We start from the raw sequence: 24,662 nt of genomic DNA, 5'->3' as shown, positions 1-24,662 counted from the left end.
CATCGGAAGTTTGCGGAAATTTTTGCGAGAATGCCAGAGGCTTTCTCACTCATCCCTAGTGAAGTGTAGCTTTCTTGTCACTATAGTCTTGTAGTTCAATGTCTGTGCAATATTCTGCCATTCAACGTCTCATTAGCTTCAGTCACTTCTGTGTCATACTCAGTAAATATATAAATAAATAAATATATGTTTAGCATTTATATTGTTGGTAGATCATTTTGGCTTGGTCATTTAAAAAGTAGCTCTCAAGCCAAAGAAGTGTGAGCACCCCTGGGCAAAATAATACTTTTATAGTGTAAATGCGTGTTATAGTGTACACCACATATATTACAATGTCATTTTATATCTCTCATCACACATTTATTATTATACATTGGTTTTTTAATGTGAATAAATCCCATTATTATTATCAGGGGATTAATGGTCATTACATCAGATCTTTAGAAAAGGAAAATAATACTTTTATAGTGATATGTACACCACATATATTACAAGGTGATTTTATTTATCTGATCACACATTTACTATTATACATTGGTTTTTTGATGTGAATAAATCCCATGGACATGGAGTGTATATAATATAGAGAAATAAAGAAGTATTGTCTGCCTGGCATTGCAGTCACATCAGAGGAGATTCACACTGCTATGAGTTGTAGAAATGGATTTGTCATATAGTAAAGTGTCTCCAGACAATGGATGAAGTAGTTTCTTTCACACCAGCAGCAAACATTCTCAGCTTGATGTGCACACACATGGATGACGTGTGCATGGGGGTAAAGCTGTCAGTGCCGACACGCCTGCTGGTGCTGCTCCTTTAATATGAGGCTGCGAGCTTAGCTGAGGCATTGCTGATCTCCGCTGGAGAGAATCGTACAGAACAGCCAGAGAGTGCTTGCAGCATCGCAGCCAACCTGACGCTTCTTGGTACACACTTCTAACTAGTTAGATTGCGTCAAAGCCCAGAGGTCCCCTCATCATCGTCACCCCAACACCTCCAACAATACAGTCCCGGGCTCGCAGCCTCCTCTGTGGAGTTGTAGTAGTCGGCATGCTTGCCCTAATAATTGGGGGGATTTGCCTGCTAGCCTTGGCAAAGGGTAACACCATCAAACAACAGCAGGACAACGCGGGAGAACGCTTTGTGTGTACAGCTCTGCCCCCTGATGCCACCCCTGGATGCCCCATGCCATGCTTTAGTGTTACCCCAGAAGAAGAGCTCCGATCTACCGTCATCCAGCTCCGAGAGACAATCTTACAGCAGAAAGAGACCATCGGCAACCAGAAAGATGCCATCCGGGAGCTGACTGCCAAGCTGAGCCACTGCGAGACCCTCTCCGAGGATGGCAAGCATGGATCCTGGAAGAAAGTGTCCGGGAAAAGTGGGGGCAAAGACACCATGGGGGATCTACCCCGAGATCCCAGCCAGATCATCGATCAACTCAGCCGCACCATGCAGACCCTGAAGGATAGGCTGGAGAACCTGGAGGTGAGAGCAAGTCCTGGGACCTGCTGGGTACAGATCTCAGTCCTGGGGGGTAGTGGGGGGCTGCCAGTACTTTATTGGGTCATCAGTCCCTGGGGGTAGCAGGGTGCTGTCAGTGATTTATAGGGTCTTCAGTCCTTTGGGGTATTAGGATGCTGTCAGTACTTTATGGGCTCATCACTCCCTGGGGGTAGCATGGTGCTGTCAGTACTTTATAGGGTCTTCAGTCCTTGGAGGTATTAGGATGCTGTCAGTGCTTTATGGGGTCTTCAGTTCTTGTGGATAGTAGGGTGCTGTCAGTGCCGCATGGGGTCATCAGTCCTGGTGGGTTGTTGGCTGCTGTAGGTGCTTTATGGGGTCTTCAGCCTTTGCAGGTATTAGGATGCTGTCAGTATTTGATGAGGTCATTAGTCCTTAAGGGAAGTAGGGTGCTGTAGGTGCTTGATGGAGGTATTTTTTCCTTGCGGATAATATGGTTCAATCTGTGCTTAATGGGTTCTTCTGGGTAATGTGGTAATATCAGTGTTGCATGAAATCTTTAATGATTGTGGATAATAGGGTGCTGTCAGTGCTTTTTGGGGTCTTAAGTCCCTGTGGATAGCATGTTGCTGTCAGTGCTTTATGGTGTCTTTAGTTTTTATTTTTTGTGTACAGCATAGTGCTGTCAGTGCTGTATGAGATCTATGGGTATTTACCTAATTGCATAGTAGGGTGCTATCAGTGCTTCCTAAAGTCTTTAGTCGTTAGAGCTAATATGGTGCTACCAGTACTTTGTGGGGTCTTTACTCAATGTTGATAATGTTTTTTTTTTTTTTTTTTGTGTATGATATGGTGCTGTCAGTACTTTTTTGGGTCTTTAATTCATGTGGATAATAACATAGATGCCAGTGCTTTATTTTTTGTGCATATTATGGTACTATCAGTGCTTCATGACATCTCCAGCCTTTCCTCTATGTGGATAGTACAGCCCTGTCAGTGCCTCAATGGTCTGCATACATAGCAGAGTAATCCTCTTCCCATTCACATTTCTGGACACTCTGCCTGCCCCTCCATTCATCCTCTGCACTGAAATACTCATGGGGCTGGTGGTTTCAGTGCAGGGTGCTGTCAGTGCTTTATGGGGTCTTCAGTTCTTGTGAGTATTAGGATGCTGTCAGTGCTTTATGGGGTCATCAGTCCCTGGGGGTAGCAGGGTGCTGTCAGTGCTTTATGGGGTCTTCAGTTCTTGTGGGTAGTAGGGTGCTGTCAGTGCCGCATGGGGTCATCAGTCCTGGTGGGTTGTTGGGCAGTGTAGGTGCTTTATGGGGTCTTCAGCCTTTGCTGGTATTAGGGTGCTGCCAGTGCTTGATGGGGTCTTGGGTGCTGTATCACATCTTCAGTCCTTATGGGCTGTAGGGGGCTCTAGGTGGTTGATGGGGTTATTGGTGCTTGTGGGTAGTAGCGTGCTGTCAGTACCTTATAGGGTCATCATTCCTTGGGGGTATAAGGGTGTTGTCAGTGCTTTATTGGGTCTTCAGTTCTTATTGGTAGAAGGGTGCTGTAGGTGCTTGATAGAGGTATTTATTCCTTGCGAATAATATGGTTCAATCTGTGCTTAATGGGTTCTTGTGGGTAATGTGGTAATATCAGTGTTGCATGAAATCTTTAATGATTGTGGATAATAGGGTGCTGTCAGTGCTTTTTAGGGTCTTAAGTCCCTGTGGATAGCATGATGCTGTCAGTGCTTTATGGTGTCTTTATTTTTTGTGTGTAGCATAGTGCTGTCCGTGCTGTATGAGATCTATGGGTATTTACCTAATTGGATAGTAGGGTGCTATCAGTGCTTCCTAACATCTTTAGTCATTATAGGTAATATGGTGCTACCAGTACTTTGTGGGGTCTTTACTCAATGTTAATAATAGGAGTGGTGCCACTGCTTTATAAGAACTGTGGTCTTTATTTTTAGCCTATGTTATGGCACTGTCAGTACTTTTTTTGGGTCTTTAATTCATGTGGATAAGAACATTGATGTCAGTGCTTTATTTTTTTTGTATAATATGATGCTGTCAGTGCTGCATGAAAGCTTTAGTCCTTACTCCTTATGTATATTATGGTGCTATCAGTGCTTCATGACATCTCCAGCCTTTCCTCTATGTGGATAGTACAGCCCTGTCAGTGCCTCAATGGTCTGCATACATAGCAAAGTAATCCTCTTCCCATTCACATTTCTGGACACTCTGCCTGCCCCTCCATTCATCCTCTGCACTGAAATACTCATGGGGCTGGTGGTTTCAGTGCACCATTTAGCTCTACATGGAGCTAACACACAGAAAGAATGAATACCAACCCCAATTCAGCACCAGGGACAGCTCAGCCATCACCAGAGACCACCAAGGGGCTGCCCATAGTGCTGAATTACAGCTCCATTCACACATTGCCTGCCTGTGTAATCCCTGGCTTCATTGCCCCTTATACAATATAGGCGACACATACACATAGAATAGGGAGCATACAGAGATCTATAGGGATGCCGGGTATACGTACAATCCAATGATAATATTATTATTATCAGGGGATTTATGGTCATTACATCAGATCTTTAGCAAGGCAAAATAATACTTTTATAGTGATATGTACACCACATATATTACAAGGTGATTTTATTTATCTGATCACACATTTACTATGATACATTGGTTTTCTAATGTGAATAAATCCCATGGACAAGGGGTATATATAATATAAAGAAATAATGGTTGGGGGATGGGGGTGGATAGAATATTTACTCAATGTGACAACTTCATAGTCAAAATATAGAAATGAGACTAAAACTGAAAAAAATTTCTCTTTGCTAACATCCAACAAAGTCTTTTAGCGTCCGATGACACTTTTAATGCTTGGTAATAGGGTGTTTCAGACCATTATAGGAGATCGATTATATGGGACTGATGTGTTATTTTTATTAATGGGAAAGGAAAAGAGAAGAAGTGTTTGTATTTGTTTATACATACTGAGATATGAAAACACATTTTGTGATGGATGCCACATTTGTCATCACGTTTGATTTTAAATAATGTTAAAATTCAGGTTACATTAGTGAAATATTAACAGCTGCAATATATTTATATTTGTGACTCAATATTTCCTGTTCACACTTAATCTCTATCCTTCTCTCTTTTTACTTCTTCTGTCATGCTTTCTGTCTCACTCCATTTTTCTCTCTCTCTCCCTCCCTTTGCCTTTTTTTTTTTCTTTCTTTCTTTCTTTCTTTCTTTCTTTCTTTCTTTCTTTCTTTCTTTCTTTCTTTCTTTCTTTCTATTTTCTGTGCCTCTCCTAATCCTCTCTCTCTAATTATCTCTCTCTCTATATATATATATACACAAACCGGCATCTCGCTCTGTATTTCCACCACATTGTGGTGTCAGGATAGGTTTCATACAGCCGGGTCTCCATCAAACACTTGGATCCGGTTGCATAAATAGGGCAGCCCAGGATAATGTCTTGCTGTGTTGTGTACTCATTATTTTCATAAGCCATGTAACTCTCTTGGGCATACGTTTATTCCCTGTGAGTGGCATAGTTATTTCAAATGCCTTCTAAAATTGTAAGTACATCATAATCCTTGGCATAATCGCACGAGGAGGAATGTGAGCCAATATGGGCACAGACCTGTGGCTAGTACACATTTTGTTCATAAATATTCCTTATAAATCATTCAGAACTATATTGCAGCATTGGCATAAACCTGATCACCAAAGGGAGGGCAATGAGCAGACAAATAGGGAGAATGTATTACAGGTGATTTCCTATGCCTGCACAGGGTTTGTGCCACAAATGTTTAATTTATTCTGTAACTTATGAGTATACCAAAAATGCAGCACAAGGCAGATTGTGGATTTGGATACCTGACTTCCTCACCAGATACTTCATTGATTTGTCATTTCTTGTCTTTCCTTGTTGAAGCATCAACTGAGATCCAACGTGTCCTATTCAGCTCTGCCTAATGATCTTCGAGAGATGCTCCAGAGGAGGCTGGGAGACCTGGAGCACCAGCTTTTAAACAAAGTGGCTGAACTAGAAGATGAGAAATCCATTCTTCATAATGAGAGCGCAGCACATAGGCATAAAACAGAATCTGCCCTCTCAGCACTCCTAGAAAGAGTCCATGAGCTGGAGAAAGGTAATATGATCGATGGATAATCAATATTGCTATGGTCACCTGTATGTAACATCATACAAATCACAATAATGATACAAAGAGCACAGATGGTGTGCAAAGTGCAGGAAGCCATGGCAAGCCACAAATGTTATCATCACTCATCAGACTAAAGTGAGCTGAAATCTGTTCAGCTGCATTGTTGTTTTCCCATTTGGCCATGTTCTTTATCTTCTTAAAGTGAGCCAACCACAGAGAAATGATGAAAACTGCCATTTCCAAACTCATTCCTAATTTCCCAAGCATGTAGATAACAGTGACAATTAGATGAACACCAGTGCTGGGTCAGTGATTTAGAACATGTTAAAGGAAGAAGATGAGAACAACGACCGGGCAAGCTGTATCATTAAGAACTATATCAGCAATGACAGCTTCCATAATGTCTCAGTGACAGGTCCACTTTAATAAATATACATAAAGGAGCAATGCTGAGCTTTTATTGTAGCTTGTAAGATATATGCCAATGCTACTTCAGATCCATTGCTATGGGGCCCATAGCTCCATGTTTCTTTTGGTTTTGGATCAAACTGTTATCTTTTTTTACAAAAAACTTTCAAATTATACTATCAATTAAACTATTCAAATTATACGACCATTGCTGTCCTGCTTCCTAAAGTGCTAGTTGTCTGGTCATTTTTATACTTTCTGGACCACTTACCTGCAGGAAATACGCAGCTAGTTATCATAGAAGGTGATCCTGTTCTGCACACTTGTTTGAAGGCTGGATTGGCATAACAGCATTTTAGCCCTTTTTAGCTGACAGTCAGTAAAAACCCATCACAATATTTTATTATGACAGATATGCTTCAGTAACTATAAAGTATGATATTGTATTTGCAACATAATACTCCAATGGTTTATGTTGATGGAGTCTATTCAAATGCTGCATTTACTATTTATTTGAAAATGCATTGGCAAATACAGTGCGGGACAAATAAAAGCTACATGTGACCTGCTTTGCCTGCAGCTCAAACACACCTCAATGGTACATGCTGAGTGCAAAGAAATACAGAACAGCACTAAGCTGGTCAGTCTCGGAACCTTCATTTGTACTGATTATTTATCAAGCTCTTCAAGGCTAGACTAAATACACTTTCATCAGTGAAGCTGGGTGATGCAGCAAACCTGGAGTGGATCTAGTCCAAGATTGAAAACATTTGCTAACAAATAACAAATGATGTTTAAGAAATCCATTCTAAATTTTATGAATCAACCAGCTTCACTGATGAAAATGTTTCGTCTCCAGCCTTGAAGAGCTTTAATAAATCAGGGCCAATGGGTTTATTACAAAATTATAAGCTTTGAGAGTCTGTACTCTGTTTGTGATAACTATTATTTATCATCAGCATTACTGTATGTTCTAAATAAAATACCAAGAAGCCCAGTAGATGTTAAAAAAAACATTGCACAGATAGCCCGATAGCATGGATAGTCCAGTAACAAATATAGCCCCTCAAAATAGATGCCCTAATAGCATAAATAGCTCTATACCATACATATCCCCATAGCATAGATAGCTCTATACCATACATATCCCCATAGCATAGCCCCATAGCATAGATAGCTCTATAATATAGATGGCCTCGTAAAATAGATAGCCCTATAACATACATATCCCCATAGCATAGATAGCTCTATAACATACATATCCCCATAGCATAGATAGCTGTTTAATATAGATGGCCCCATAGCATTGATAGACCTATAATATAGATGGCCCCATACCATTGATAGACCTATAATTTAGATGGCCCCATAGCATAGATAGCTCTGTAATATAGATGGCCCCATAGCATAGATAGCTGTATAACATAGATGGCCCCATAGCAAATATTGCCCATATAGCATGGATGGCTCCATATGGCTGGTCCCATTGCATGTAAAGCCCCATAGCATAGATGTCCCCATAGCATGGATTCCCCATATCGTACATTGCTACATGGCACAGAAAGCCTCATTTTATAGACTGTAATAAGTAGCAGTGCAAGAATGTAATGCTTTTGTTGTATGTAAGCATGTATTTATTAATTTAACAATCCAATATTGTGGTCAGATGTAGAAATACAAATCAATAAAAAAAGGAGATATCATATTCAAACATTATAAAAACAAGTCCTAGGGGTCTATTTATACGGCAATGTATTTAATGTACAGCGCTGCGTAATATGTTGGCGCTATATAAATCCTGTTTAATAATAATAATAATAATAATGTATTTGACATTCACTAAATATTCTATGCTGGGGAATCTTGCAGATCTGCGTGTTTTCGATGGCAGTAATTAATTCTCTACCAGAGGATATTTGGTGAATGTCAGATTCACTACTTTATCAAGAAAGATGAGTTAAATATAAGATAAAAAAGACCAAGGATAGGCTTTACCTATCTTCATACTTATCAACTCCATAAGCAAGGCTTTTATAGGACTGTAGCCACTTCCCAGTGATTGGCAAAGTGCATGCAGCAAAGATGCAATACAGCAAAAGCATTGCAATGCAGCTGAAATCATAATTAAAAACAAATATGCAAGTTTTTCATTTGACTGGAATATATCCTAATATTTCTGTTTAGCTTTGGCTTAAAGGGGCTGACAAAGAAATATTGCTGCATTGATCTCTGCTTAGGATTTTTCTCTGTTCAGAGATCTGCAATAGGAGATCTTGCTTCTACCACCACCTGCTGGTGACATGGAGCATTGCAGTACCACATTAAAATACATTGATGCTCAATGGGGACTACTGCATAGAACACATGTCAAGTTATTTCCATTGAAGGTGTTCAAGGTTGTGCTGCTTCCCCCAAGGGTTCCTATGCCCTAGAAAGTTCAATAAAACTTTGTACATAATGGTAGTGTGCCATTCTGCATGTTTTATATATATATATATATATATATATATATATATATAGTACTTGTTCCAGGCAGATTCCCATCATTCACAGATCATATTTTTATAGTAGGAAGAAGATGAAAAGCATTAATATATTACCAGGTGCAAAGAGCTTTTGATCTGCCATTACAGCCCATTATGTAAGTGGAAAGTAGAACAGATTGTGTTTTCCTTTTTAAAGTGACTTAGACTGTGCAGAAAGATTCTAATTGCCCAAATTAAAAATAAATGGCTAACAGATACACAAAGGATGGCTGACTATTTTTGGTGTACATTTTATAGCTATTTGAAATATTTAGTAGGCATGTCTCTAGCAAACAGTGAATAAATGCCTGAAAAATGCAAAACCAAATTCAGACGAGTATTTCCTTTAAAATTCAACCCGGCTCCCAATGAATTACCAACATTATTACATTTTCTGTATGTTGTTTTGTCGATCAGCATGATTGCATGGGAAGTAGGTAAAAGATAATTTGCAATGTTCTAGTCTCTATTTTTTAACATTTCAGCTCTGTAAGGCTGCAGGTTAATATAACATCTAACATTCTGATTCTTTAAAAAAGAGTACATGCTGTTTTTTTCATTTTTTCATTATTAATGCTCAAGTGTTAGACCCGTGATGTAACATTTTTCCTTTTCTTTCTTTGTACTCTAACAGGGAGCAGTGCATTCAAATCACCAGATGACTTTAAGGTTTCCCTCCCACTTCGTACCAATTATTTGTATGGCAAGATTAAAAAGACTCTGCCTGAGCTGTTTGCTTTCACAATCTGTATGTGGCTGAAGTCCAGCGCCTCGCCTGGAATTGGAACCCCATTCTCCTACGCTGTGCAGGGCCAGGCTAATGAGATCGTGCTGATTGAATGGGGGAATCACCCAATCGAACTCTTAATTAATGACAAGGTAGGCACATTTCTAAAATAATTAACATTGATAGATTGTTAAACAATACATTACATTAGCTTGAAGAATTAAAAAAACATTAGATCATATTTTAATAAAGATAATAAGATATTGATAATGTTTTATTATTAATAATGCTAATAAATGGAATGCATAGTATTGTATAAGGCTTGATATAAAGAATAATTACAAACCACCATATGAGCACATTTATCCCACAATTCTGCATGTCATGGGAATTTTCAACAACATTTCAGCATTGGACAAAGAAAGCACGCATGTGCACTTTCTTAGTTTTTAGGCCTCACTGTCAATCTGAAACATTTCATTATTTTTAGTTTATTGATCAAAGCTGAAAATGTTTAAATTAGTCTAGATATTTCAACACCAATGACCTTTGGTGACATAAGGGGTTTCAAAGTAGGATTCTATGTATTGTTTGTGATTATATATGGACAAGGAGCTGGCCATATTTGCCTTTGTCTGTCTCTTTATATACAGTTGTGCTGTTCTTCACTGTTCCTCTTACAGTCTATCTGAACTCAATGTATTTACTATGTGTATGATATTTTATTAGATGTTATTCAGAATGGCTAAATTGGGCTCAAATGCAGAGTTCTGTCTGGTGGCCAGTCTATAATTTTCTAAATTTCTTTCACTTAATATACACTCATTAGGACCCCCCCAATCACTTACTATTAGTACAGGGGTGTCAAACTCAGGCCCGTGGGCCACATCTGGCCCACACTGTAATTATATTTGGCCCGTGAGAAAATACCAAATGTCTACTAGAGCTGGACTGCCGGTAGACAGTGCAAGCACCGCTAATACTACAAATCCCAGGATCCCCCACAAGCGCTCCCTCTTCCTCTCTCTCTCTCCTCTGTTGACATTCATTAGTGACCTTCCTCAATAAATTTTTGTTCAATAAATATCAAGGTTGGGCCGCAACTTTGTCCAAATTTTTCATTTTGGCCCACTGTGTATTTGAGATGGCCCAACCTTGTATGAGTAGATGAATAAGGCACCTAAAATGAGAAAAGTTAGATTCATACTTTCCTGACCCGCCTTCCGCCCTAAGCAAGCATGTTATCACTATGTTTCTGGAAGGAATCCTGTGGAACGCAGAGCAAATTTTAGGAGAAGACACCCTAACAATGGACTGGGGTGTCTTTTGGCAAGAACTGGTCAGCAATTCAGGGATTTTACAAGCTGGGCCAAAAACTTTAGGTGGACCTTCTTTCGTTTTTGGTCAACTATATGTGAGGTGTAGCATTGGCCATAATTCAAAGTTATGGCCTGTCTCCTGTATTAATCAAACTTGCTTATGTCAAATGCCATTTGCCCCATTGATATATAGGTATATATGTAAACTCCACACTCTCACACACTTCACTTGGACTTAGGATCTGGACAAGTGAAAGTCTGACTCTACAGACAATTAGGGATCTGGCAAGTTCTAAAGCAGTGATTTGATTCTTCAGAGAGTATAAAGTACAAATAATGCATCTTTGTGAGCACATATGGACCCCCAGCTCTTCAGATGACATTGATATAGCCATAGCTTCATCAAGCACCAAAAACTTTGATGTATCCTTTGAATAAAATACAATGGATTCATCTTCAAGAGCAGCTTTGGATCCCCATCCCTTTAATCAACATTTATAAGGATTGCAATTGACATTGAAGCTGCCCAATTTGCATGGAAGGTACTTCCATAACCCCATCAGTTACTAGAGACTGAGATGCATTGTTTGTAAAAAAATTCAATAGATTTATCTTCAAGAGCACTTTCACACCTCCATCTCTTAGGGTTTGGAATTGGCATATAGCCACTGTCCAACTTGCATTCCCTTTTCTGCTATTGCCCCATCAGACACCAACTGCCTACAAGTGCTTCCTTACTTGTAAAGAATTGGCAGGAGCACGACTTTGACTTAATGATCTATCCCCTGGTTTACTGCAAAAGCGGGAAGGTTGTAGTTAGGACCACTGGACCCCGAGGCATTAAAGCCCCCTCCAGGAGACATTGGTGCATTACTGATGGTATGGCCCAGCAGTGTAGCAAACTTTGATGGTAAAGGCTTGTTGTAGTGGCATTATTCTCTTCACTACATTTAAAGAGTTAGTTTATGTTTGGGTTTTACAAACCCAAAGAGTACAGATTACACTAGTTAAAATAAGTGGCAAAAGCAATTTTTTATCCTTACAGTCAATACTGAAATGAGAAATGAAACAAGATATACATAATGCAATTTGTGGTCCATTGTTAGATTCTACTGATTTTTTGTAAGTAAGTGAAATAATGGTGTCATGTAAATTAGTAAAGGTTGGTGGACCCTTTGGAGAGGGTTAGGTTTATATTGTAGTGTGGTAATCAATCAAGAGAATGGTTTGGGAAGAAAAAAAAGAATAGTAGAAAAAAAAAGAAGAATAGAAGGGAAAACAGGTGAAACAAGGAAGAGGGTAGGGGTAGGAGCCCACATGCCAGATATGAGGCCCAGGTACCTATTCTTGCCTTTGCTTCCAGTGTCCATAGAATATGTGAGTGTTTTTGGCTGTTATAAAGGACTGAAAGAAAGGGGTAGAAGTAAAGTATAACCAGGATCATCAGGTGTTTCTGATATTGTTAAAGAGCACACAAGGAAACACAGGTATAAATATCCCCCACTGGAGTAACATACAGTTCACATTCAAAAATCCGGCAACCTCCAGACCCGAGGAGTGCCGGCTTTTCGAAAATTCCGGATTTTTGAAAGTTATACTTATACTTGTATACCTCCACACACAGGCCAGCCTTCCTCTCGCAGCACCCTCGGACATCTGGCACAGTTCCAGGGAGCAGGCAGCAGGAACGTCTCAACGTGTATTTAGTGTAGCAAGCAAGATCTAACAGCTGTTTCTAGAGAACAGCGCCATCAAAACATTAGTGGCCAAACTGTGGACTACAGCCCCTGTATTAAAAATGCGATCCGAAATTCATGCCGTGAAACTGAATGAAACGGATTATCGATTGTCAACTGTACAATAGTAAAAATATGTGTATGAAGATCTTGATAGAAAAATACTTAGTTAACAGGAAAGTCAGAAGAATGTAAATAAAATTTTGGTTTGGAGTCGACATATACTTTTTATATCACATGAAAGGGAATAATGTCTTAAGTAAAACAGCTCTTCTGTTTGTAGAAAGTGGGGGGCCTTGGATACAAGCTGTTTGAAACATCAGCTATCCACTATAATACTTACGTGATTATATCTGGGCTTTTTTTTTCTGCGTCCAGGGTGAAATCTCCTCTTGTCCCTTTCTTAGAACAGCCTCAGCTACAACAGAGAGACCTTCTAGATACCACAGTTTGCTACAGAATGATTTTCGACAGATCTGCAAAGCTATGTCCACATCAAACACCTCTTTGCGGGCTTATATTCCCCAAACCAGGATAATAAATTCAGAAATACCAATTAAAATGTGATGATTCATTTAGACAGATGGAAAGAATCCATAACATTTGGCATGAATTTACTGATATGAAAAATGTCATCAATTACTCTTCTACAAAGTATGTTGCTACCAAGGGCACAATATGCAATTTCCTGTAGTTTTTTTTATCATAATCTGAGCACAAAGTCATTTGTTTAGGTAAGGTAAATATGAAATAATATATGCTTTTTTTAAAGCCATTCTTTAGGGTATCACTAAAAGCTTTTTCTGCAGACCTCAGTAGCTCAACCTAAGAAGTCACAGAAGCAAAATGATAAGTAATTGCTCCACCTTCTCGCCTGTTCTGTAGTCAGATAAGGACATTTAAAGTTTCATTAGACAGAGGGACATTTTGCTTTTCTCTCTCCTTCGAAAACCATTATTAACCAATTCAATTGTGCAACGAATAACCAATTGTTTATTACCAATAGTTAACAATTCTCTACTAATATTAAACATAAAGATATCTAATGTCTGATTTGGCTTATGAACTTTTATTGTATTGTATTATACAAATATCAAGCGGATATCGGTTGCATATGGATTGTATTCGTTTTTACATTACTATAGAGGTGGTTCATTACAATAAAGGGTAGTCTTGTGACCACAGCTATTTAGGTATTGTTTCCTGGACATTTTATATTGCTTTTATTCTGTGTAACTGGCTAGGGTGCAGATCTACCCATAGCAACTCTGCAGGGATAGGTTCATAAGGGGAAAAATGGATTGAATGTCACAATTTAGTGTTGCAGCAGGTATTTTTGATTCCTAAGAATGTTCAAGGAAAAAAAACCTCAGGTCACCAACTATGGTTTGTTAAGTCACTATCAGCTGGGAGAAGAACAGGGTGCTTTCCTGCACAGCTCTGCTGGTTAGTAGGAACGCTAATCTGTGTCTTCTCAGCAGCGCTTCTTTCTCTCCAAGCTTCTACTATAGCGATGTTATAGATCATTTCAACCATAGGCTGTTACCATTATTTTTCAGCTGGGTAGCTTGTTTGTAGCAAAATATATACAGGTAGTCCCCGGGCTGCATACAAGATAGGGACTGCAGGTCTGTTCTTAAGTTGAATTTGTATGTAAGTCGGAACAGCTACATTATTTTAATAAATGCAATTAGGACAGACATTTGTCTCAAAAAATTATTAGTCACTTACTGCATAAAATCCTCTCTGTGAGTTAATCGCAAACAAAGCAAAAAAAAAAGTCTTTATGGAGCCCAGACATTCATTCACTTTGATATGCAAAAAGAAACAACTGCAGAGTTTGTTTTGGTCATTAAAGAGTTACAAGAGGCTGCAGAAAGAGCTCAACCCCCTAAGATCACCTACAACCTAAGCTGTGTTTAGCAAAAGATGTCTTCTGCAAGTCATGCAAACTGCTCCCCTCCCCCCTTCAAGCCTCCGTTCTGCACACAGCGAGCAGAGAAGCTTGTTCGTATCTAGGAGACGTTCGTATGTCAGATGTCCTTAACCCGGGGACTACCTGTAAATACATTTATGTAAATAAAAAAAAGTATTATACTAAAAACAATGATTACATGTTGTATTCACCAAATACTGTACAGTTATCAAAATACAACAGTGGACCTAGAAGAATTAGTATACTTTGCTGAGGAAGCAAATGGTTTTAACTACTGCAAAAATTGGTTACTATTGCATGTTCTACTGTATTTAAAGAAATATCATGTAAGAATGGTGTTTTCAATATGGCGCTATATAGTGTTTTGTCAATCATTTATTAAACCCGTAAACATATAGTCCCATGGCGTGTAGTAGTAATGTTGCTAGGAGACCTGCGCTACCATTCAGATGGTCTGTATTTTCACAGCATGCCAGAAATGCATACAGATCCCACAGGCTGCTGTAAATTCAAGCTTTTCAAATGTATTCCCACAGCTGGCAGCACTTGTAAACCGTTTCGGGGCTTTAGAAATTCACAGCTCAATAAAGAGGTAGAGCAATAGAATTCTGTAAAGAAGCAGGGAGACTGAAATCTTTTCTTTCTAATGCAAAATTATTGGTTGGACCAGTGGAGGAAGTTGGGCTTTAATGGTCATGATGGTATGTTATACATTTCTGCCCTTCCTTAAATGTACTGGTGAAAAAAATCTAAACAGTAAAATTGTGAATGCTTTACTCGGCAAAGAATTTGTAATGTGAAGCACATGATTTACTTTTGTCAACAGTAACAAAGACAGGGGTAGTAGTCCATAGGTCTACTCTATCCATATTTAAATGCCCTCTCCATTGCCACCAACAAAGTGAACCGTTGAGCTAAATTTTTCCCCAGTAGTGCCATGAGCTATACAGTCGACATTGATGCTTTAATGGCTAATCAGAGAGCAGGAATACCTACATGTGTACACTTACCCTTGTTAAAGGTGATTGAAAATAGCATTAGAAGACACTTACCCTGGTAGGCGAGGGAGCGAACAGGGTCACCTTTAGAAAGTTTTGATTGGGCCCAGTACGGAAGTGCTCTACCGAGCCCTGGTAGAGAATTTTGAAAATATATTTTGAAATATAGACGTCAAAAAAATACTCCAAGGTTGGAGCTTTTGGTAAGAAATCGGCATGTCAGCAATAGCAGTTGGTAAAAGGAATTTGAATTAGTTAAGAAAGCTTTGGAGCTTTGGAACCAGGCTGTGTCAAACTACATCACTACTTCTGGTGCACCATGAAGAGTAATTTAACAGGCTCTGTGCCATTGCATCACCCCTAGACAACTTTTAGGTACAAAAGGGAACTTGACCACCATTAGGGGAAAAGACAGAGTCTGTTTAAAGTTTAATCACCTATATTTACCTTTGCACCACTCTCTATCCCAACCAATTATGTTCCTCCATTGCCCTACCCCTTTGTAAATACATGTTGAAAAGTAACAAATCTCTTGATTTGATACAATGGTATTAAGCAGATATCATAGGTGAAAGTCTTTAGGACAGCAAAATATTTCCTAATTTGGTATATGCAGAATTCTACATCTCTATTCTTAAGCTGCTGCAAATACATCAGTATTCTTTGCAGAAACCAATAACTCTTTTCTCATGTAGGTCAATGATGTAATTGATTTTTTTAAAAAATCCAAATACCAGTGATTTATAAAATGAAAAAATAAAGGATGAGATAAACAGTGATGTAAAAGGATTGACAAATTATTTTCTTTTTAGTTTATGGAATTGAGAGTATTTTCACCACAATGCAGTATGCCACTAGGACTGTAGCTCCCTTAGTGGCATACTGTACTGATATATATATATATGTACAAGGATGAATATCTGTGCAATTAGGAACAATAAAACCTACTGTGCCATTGAGCTGCATGTACATGTGAATGGTACTTCTATTCAATATGCACTGTCCTATACAACAACCAAAAAAGTTACACACTCTAATTTTTAGTTGAACTACCTTTAGCTTTGATTACAACACACATTCTTCGTGGTATTGCTTCTATAGGCTTATGCAATGTCACAACAATTTTGTCACCCCAGAGTTGCAGACTTTTTTTTCGGAAAGATCCTTCAATGATTGTGGGAGAGTTGAACCATAGTGTAAAGTCTTTTCCAGCACATGCCAAAAATTCTCAGTGGCTATAAGGTCTGGATTGTGGTGGCAAATCCATGCTCGTTAAATCACTCTTGCAATTTGAGTCTTGGAACATGCCCATGCCATCAAGGAAGAAAAAAATATATATTGATGGAAAACCTGGTCATTCAATATTTTCAGGTAGCCAGCTGACATCACTTTTTGGACATTGTTAAACCTAGACCTTATCAACCAAGACAACTCGAGATCATAAGACTGCCCCACAGGCTTTTTATTTGGCCAGGCAATGTATGTATTGAATGTAGCAATGATACAAGTAAAGGGATGTTTGAAATAACAGCTCTGCCATGTATGATTGACAAACAGCTGCCTGAATGTGTGCTGGTGGGATAACATGGGTCAGTTAATGTAGTGAAAACCATAGGGGGTTCCATCCACCCAATGCTAGTATAGTATGCATTAAAAAAAAAAGCACACAGCTTCACAGCTTGATGAAGCCTCTATTTGATTTATAAATAACATCTCCAGACTTTTTGCCAAACGCACAATTCCAATGCCTTTAAAAAAGGGCCATTTGGTTATGTCTGTCGTTGTGTAATGTTATTTTCCATGTGTAATGTAATGTAATAGCTATGTCATTTTCTTTGAGGTGTGGGAGGGTATACATAAATCATCATGCATCACTTAAAACCAGGCACTTATTTGAAAAATGGGCAAATAGGACACCAACTGGGAGTTCTTCTCCTTGTTTTCCATGGTGACATCCGTTTTTTGATAGGGAAATCAAGTTTAAAAAATTATGAACCTCAACCATAAATATAAGAAATGGGGGAAAATTTGGTTCAGTCTTTGATAAGTACGCAGACTTTTTCCAGCACAGCTAAGAGTATTACTGCTACACATGTCAAAAAGGAGACTAGAGCTCTACCTGCTGGCTGATTAAGGCATTACAAATTATTCCTATGCAATGATTTATACTTGAATAAAGATAAAAACTTTAATATTATATTATTTTATAACATAATCTAATTATAATAATTAACATTTTATAATGTTTTATACTTGAATAAAGATAAAAACGTGGGCAGAATAAGTGGGTGAAAATGGGTACTCTGGGTGATAATAGGTACTTTTTAAAAGTATTCAGTAATGCACTGAAGAAATACAGTATTAATGAGGATGTAGTAGAATGAAGTAGAAGTATTTTGATCTGACAACAATACATTTTTAGTGGTTATAGGTTTTTAAATTTGAGAAGGTTTTTGCTTGAATGATTATAATAACAGTAAGTAAAATAGAATTATGGTACCCACTTTATATTTAACCTGCCCTGTGCTAGAAACTCAATGCGAGCATCCCATTGGTTGCCGTGCTTAATATCGTAATTCCCTTTACACCAATTTTCATACTTAAACTACTTGTCCCAGGGGTAAGTAGAGGAAATTAGCCTGCTATGACTGGTAAAAAAAGCCATCCGTGTGGAGACTTCAATCATTTTTCTTTCCTTATTTTTGCGCAGGTGGCTCAGCTACCATTCTCTATTGGGGATGGAAAATGGCATCATATTTGCATCACATGGACAACCAGAGATGGAATGTGGGAAGCATATCTGGATGGAGTCAAGCTTGGCTCAGGGGAAAACTTAGCCCCATGGCATCCAATTAAACCAAATGGAATTCTTATTCTTGGACAGGAACAGGTGGGTACAAAGTGTAAATTTAACTATCCTCATGACTCAAATTGTAAAAAAGCAAATGTAAAAAAACACAGTCAAACTGCTTTCAATGTGGTGTCTAATTTTCAATCAATTTTTTATTAATCCTAAAATATAATTACATTGAACTGGATCTGCCAATAAATAAACTCTTTACATCATTACTTTATAGATTTAGAGAGTATGTGATTCAAAGAGAAGGACAACATCAATAGCAGCAAACGTGCCCCCCATAAGGTCTAAAGTACTATGGGGTATTGTATAGATTCCCCATACTAGGAATGTTTGATACATATCCCAAGTATAAAACAGATCAACAGTAATCAGAACATTTACTACTAGACTATGAACATTTCATTTTAATATGCAAACATGGCTCTCGCCCAAGAGACCTGATCCTGCTAGGGGGTGTTCAGGCTGCTTATTTCAACCATGGCCATATGACTTGTTTGGTATTTAGGAAAATACACTTTTTTATGCTTTTCATTTCAGATAGCAGTGGGATTTATTTTTAATCATGGTTTATTCCTTTGTTTTTGTCTACTTTCTCAAAATTGTCAACAGGAATTGCATTTGTTAAGCATTCTGTATAAATATTTAATCAAACATCTCAGAACATTATTTATATGGTGATCAGGTAAGAACAAAAACATTGAAACTGCTTAGTTCTTTAGGCTCAAGATAGCAGTTTTCGAAGTTGTTGAAACACTGTGTTTAATTGAGGAGATTTTACAATGAGAAGGGGGTCATGTGTAAAGTCGCACTAATAATCTACTTGTTGCAGTCCACCACTGACTGGATACATTCAGTTTTAACATTACAACCTGGCTGTAGTAGTAAAGGCAACTTAATCCTAAACATTGTACAAATGGTAGATTTCCATTGCACAATTATATTTTGAATTTTTATTTAATAACATTTTTTACATTTTTCTTCTGAAGGATACCGTTGGAGGAAGATTTGATGCCACACAAGCCTTTGTTGGAGAGTTGAGCCAGTTCAATATCTGGGACCGTGTCCTAAAATCTGAAGACATAGTGAACATAGCCAACTGTTCAACCAACATGCCTGGCAATATCATCCCCTGGGCCGATAACAATGTTGATGTTTTTGGAGGGGCAACAAAACTACCCTTGGAACCATGCGAAGAACGTTTGATAGATTTATAGCCAAAACCCATTCCACTTAAGTGCCCACCTTTTTGGAGACAATCTCTAAGGAGGTTACCTATCCTACAATGCACTTATTTGCTCAAATGTTTTTTTTTTACCCATGAAAAACAGTGAGTTGCAGCTAAAGTGGATCCTATTGCTAAAATAAAAGGCCACACGAGGTTGTGCTATCAGTGCTTACATCCAGAGGGTAACTGGAGCCTTCAAACTCACTTGTGGCCTTTAAAAGCCATTACAATTTTCCTGGAGATAGAAATATTTATTTACTGATTACTTAATTTATTTAGCTACAGTGTGTTAAAGGATCATTAAACATATATGTTTATTTTAATACATATAATTATCATTTTTATAAACTGGTTTATGTAAAAGAGATTTAAATACTTTTTGTGGATCCACAAATATTCTTTGTGGATAAAAATATCCACATTTTGGGATTCCAAATTGTAAAATTAGGGTGGGCCAATAGGGAGTAATGAACACATATTGACTTCCCATCCCATAGAGGAAACATAGCACAAAATACTGTATGTAACCAAAGCACACACTCCAATCTCACCCCCAGGTTATGCCTACTACACAAGTAATTTAATAAAAAAAAATCCAAAAGGGCTTTTTTTACTATTACTTTTCATGCTTTTTAAAATAACAAATGCGAGTGCAAAGTTTGATACAATTTTCAGTATAGTAAATTGCTTGTATGACCTAAAAAGCATTCAACTAAGAAGTTGGACATTCCCTCTAAATGATAAGCACAAAATAAATTAGTAGCCCTTTTACATAATATTATTTTCAGTATAAGTTTATTGGTCCTTTAAACAAAGGATGGGGTCTTTAAATCCAAATTCCTTATTCCTTGCATCTTTATACCATTCAGGCCTATTCAATATCATTTTTTATAACCGTAAAACTCATATTCAAAAAAAAAAATCTATAACTGGTAACTCAATGAAGAAAAAGGTTACATTTTGTAACTTTTAGCCTTAAAGTCACACAATATTGTAGGTGGCCCTAAAAAAGTCTTGTTATCCCAATACAAGATTATTAATATAAGATACCTGGTGTACTACTGATGGAAAATCACTAAAAAAATTTACTCAACTGGATTGAACCCATTTCTGTTTTCTTTTCCAAATAGATTTGAGTTTCCTAATGAGTGTCCTGCCTAGCTTCCTATAAATTTTAGTAAAGTATAGGAATAAATAAAGTAGTTTATAGGAGAGAGTCAGTGCCTACAACAATTTACAAAGCATAACTGAATTAAAAAAATACCTTTTTTACACCATTGCAGATCTTATGAACACTTTTTGAAAAGTGGAGCTGTATCAAAATTATAAAATTTTAGCACCCATACTAAATGTATTTTCAGTATTTGGTGGTCAGATATGGACTGTGCACAGGGGGTAAAGAACCCTCACCAACACACAATGGCTTATGGCCATTGTCTTTAGCTGGAAGACCAGCAGTCCAGGTCTACCCACCGAATGTTCCCAAAGCTAAGCAGTATTACTGCTGTTGATTCTATCCCATTCAGTTTGTTCTTAACGAAAAAATGCATATTTACTATGGATTTCCTCATAATGCCCTCATAGGTGGCTTTTACAGTCTCATCCTTGACTTATATGGCAGCCACAGCTTTCCCTAGGCTGGCTTGTCTCTGGATATATTCACTGTAGCATATTTGTACCCATTTAATTTCTGTAGTACAAACCAGTGCAAATAATTTTGTTATTTAAATAGAAAAAAGATATATATATTTATTAACCTTTAACAGCTCCAAATCGTGTAAATAAATTGTTTGCCGATGGATGGTGAACACATTTCTTAAAATTTTTATTAATATATAAAATAAATATTCTATCTGTAAGTGCTGCTATTTAATATTATAAATGAAATAAATAAATACATCTAAATATATTGTTTAATAAAACATGGCTAATTCCCTTAAAGGAATTCTCCATTGGGATGATGGTTTCTTACCTAAGTTGTCTTTTGAAAAATTCCAAGTTGTCACTAGACGGTGTAATGTGTACTCTTCTGCATCATGTTGCTTTTTGTAGGTTGTTGCCTATTGATAGGGATAGACAATCAGGAAACAGGTGTAGAAGACCTGCAACAGTGGTGTACTTTTTGGAAGATAACTTTTATGTGTTTTAATTCCTTGATGGGCATCCCTGTATTAGAAAATATTCATTATTTGACATTATATATTGATCAAAGCTAATGACTGGTCAATAGCTGATATAAATAGGAGATATATATGATGAAATGTGTTATTATAGCAGGCCTGCTAATAAGTGCAAATTTGCATAAACCCATAGAATCTATAATTGGATTGGATAATTGGATGAATTGGATAATAATTTAGATTAGGGTTTCCCAAACTGTGTCTTAATGTACATGCACATATGGAAGTGTAGTGGTTCACTCCAAACCTCATAGTGTCTTGCTGGACAAAGTGCTCATTCAAATTAGGAGCTTCAGCAAGTCACATTACCCTCCAGACTAGATGTGAATATATTGGTCACCATAAGCAAAAAAAAAAAATAATATATATATATATATATATATATATATATATATTATTCTGATCAAATCTAATGGCAATGGGTAATGCATTTTTGCACTGTATTCCAATCTAGAGAGACAGCCATGTAAAATAAACAATAAAAGACTGCAACTCCTCCTCCCCAGTCCAGCCTAAGTAGCTTTAGAATAGTTACTTTTTATAAACTCGTACTTCAGTAATGTAACCTCATTCCAGCAACACAAAATGAAAATTCTATAAATAATTTGTATTGTTTTGTCATATCATTTGCTTGCAGTATTTAGTTACAAGATCATTAAACAACAATTTCAATATACTTTGTGAAATCAGAGCTGTGTGTAAGAATGTGTAACTAATTGCAATTAGAAAATTAAATGTTTCAGATTGGATTTATGGAATAGTTTTCAAAACCAGCAAGAAAAAAAAAATCAGTGTGAACTATCCCATGTAAACTTTTATACTGCTAAATAACTATTACAAGATATGAGTTTTGTATCAAAGTATCACAAGATTTGTGTTTAGCCTGTATACAAACTGTTTTGTTTGGGAGGATGAGAGCAACCTCATTTTTTGTACATTATTATTACATGGTATGATTATTTTTGAGAGGCACAATTCTAGTGATGTCTTTAATTGGCTTTCCATATAAATCCAGCAATACTAACTGATTCAGCCATGCTTTGCAAATTTTCATATGCTGCTTGTAAGAGACCACTAGGACCAACCATAAATATTCAATGAGATTGGATCATACAATAAGCCATAAACCAAAGCCACCATTTGTAAATATCCCTTCTGCTTATTTAAAAATGAAATCTAATTGGTTTCTCTTGTCTAATGCTCTTTGCCCATCATCACTGTTCTATTCCGTATTTAGGGTTAGTGTACTTGGGTATTTATGTTGTGCTGCTATTTTTATATTTGAAAGATGAAGGTTAGGAATGCAATGTTTAAAATTTTAAATGGAACTCAGGAACCTTCCGTTTCATTTAGGGGGTCTCTTTATTAAAGGAAATGTTGTGCAAATGTATCAACATACGTGCAAAAAGTTGTCATTTGCAGGGCAAATGTAACATTAATTCAATGTTTGGTCCAATGTAGTCAAACTGAATGTAAAACGTGTTAGCTGTTATATATATATATACTTATAAATGTTATATAATTATTACTTATTATTACCTTTTATTTATACAGATTGAATAGGCTTTTCATTAAATCAAAAGCAGTACGTGTATATGTGCAACATATTTTAAGATCATTTGATCCATAGAGAGGATACTCTCAATACATTCAATCTTAAGAGAAAATTCTTCAAGAATTTTAGATCAGAAGAGAACATAAGAATAATAACATTTTGCTCTGTGCAAAGAACAACTATAGCTTTATACATGTGCAAAAAAATCCATAAGGGCTCTATTTATAAAACAGGGAATCAAACATTCCCTCAAAGGAATCATCTAGTTCCATGTGTTTTGAAAGCAGTAATTAATTCCCACCAGGGAATGTTTGAGGGAATGTTAGATTCCCTGTTTTATAAATAGAGCCCCAAGACTAATAAGTAAATGCTGGTTAACTCACACGCAATAAATGCAGTCTCAATGGTTGAGTAGTTATTTAAATGTCTCAAGAGACCCTTTAGTATTGTATTCGTTATTTAACAGCACTAAAACTACATGTTAAAATCATCTTAAATGTATCACAATTCAATTCAGGAGATATTTCCTGAAACCTAAGCATATCTGAGCTTGACACCCATGTATACTAACACTTGCCTTGAGATTGGTCTCATGTATGAAAAATGGTCCTATTGTCATTATCATTAGGTTAGGTTGTGTATATCATCCCTATAGTATGTACTGGAAACATGAAAGTTAAATGACGAGTTTAGTTGACATGGATAACAAAGAGATGTTCCAACACAAAGCTTATTTATTGCTTTTGAACAGCTGTTCTTACATTTTTCATACAACAGACCCAACATCTAAAAACTGGTATTTCCATATTTATAGAGCTGTGCTTCATACATTACATTTCCCGAAACAACATGTCCACACTGGGGAGAGTAACCAGTGCTGGTGTAAAAATGTAGATATTATGGGCAGCATATGCAAATTATAAAACTTGCTTCTTGCTTAAGAGAACCAACTTGAAATTTGTTGTCGTTTGAACATTCTGTAAATTTATATCTTTCCATTATGGCTGTTTACAGTTTTTTTGCCTGGCTGGGTGTAGCAAATTGCAAAGTCTCCTGGGTGTAGCAAATTGGTTTATATATGAAGTATCTGAAAGGGAAGTGGATTTGTCATATTTTTTTTTATGCTGAACTGGTAAACCAACCTATTTGTTAAATGTCTAGAACGGTGCCTCTTCCAATACATTTAGCCTAATTTATCTGTCAATATGTTTTTACCATTCTACCTTCTGAACTTTGTTCCTGTAATTTCTGCATTATTTATTTTACTATAAAAGGCCCATATGAGTCATTGCCAAAGTCAAATGATGCTTTCTGCCTATAAATATGTACATGCTAAAGTTTCCATACAGCAGTGTGGTTAATCATTTTGGGGTAATTATGTAACAGATTAATATTTGTGCTAGATCAGGTCTGGGTAACCTATGTCACATCAAATGTTAAGTATAGTATCAGTTCACACTGGAATGACTGTGATTTAACATTTGGAGTCTCTTAGTTTACCCTTGCCTAGTGTGTGGATATTAGAGCCATGGCA

The 24,662-nt window shown here is 37.1% G+C and overlaps 1 protein-coding gene across 1 annotated transcript; it reads left to right on the top strand.

The window, feature by feature from the left end:
• The first annotated feature begins 598 nt into the window (after positions 1-598).
• Positions 599-20,299, top strand: NPTX2 (neuronal pentraxin 2). Its single transcript, XM_072417832.1, has 5 exons — positions 599-1,488; positions 5,428-5,644; positions 9,227-9,471; positions 18,019-18,198; positions 19,155-20,299. Exons 1-5 carry the CDS (start codon positions 1,051-1,053, stop codon positions 19,380-19,382), a joined length of 1,308 nt encoding a protein of 435 aa, XP_072273933.1. The 5' UTR covers positions 599-1,050; the 3' UTR covers positions 19,383-20,299.
• The last annotated feature ends 4,363 nt before the right edge of the window (positions 20,300-24,662 follow it).

The sequence above is a fragment of the Pyxicephalus adspersus genome, chromosome 7 (assembly GCF_032062135.1).
Source record: "Pyxicephalus adspersus chromosome 7, UCB_Pads_2.0, whole genome shotgun sequence".
Classification (NCBI taxonomy): Eukaryota; Metazoa; Chordata; class Amphibia; order Anura; family Pyxicephalidae; genus Pyxicephalus; species Pyxicephalus adspersus.
Note: the sequence above shows the minus strand (reverse complement) of the source record. Positions and strands in the feature narration are given on the sequence as shown.

Bases quoted from the DNA above. Each gene is read 5' to 3' on its own strand.
- NPTX2 (XM_072417832.1), top strand. From the start codon at position 1,051: ATGCTTGCCCTAATAATTGGGGGGATTTGCCTGCTAGCCTTGGCAAAG. The intron at 9,472-18,018 runs GTAGGCACATTT...ATTTTTGCGCAG, and splicing joins AACTCTTAATTAATGACAAG to GTGGCTCAGCTACCATTCTC. The intron at 18,199-19,154 runs GTGGGTACAAAG...TTTCTTCTGAAG, and splicing joins TTATTCTTGGACAGGAACAG to GATACCGTTGGAGGAAGATT.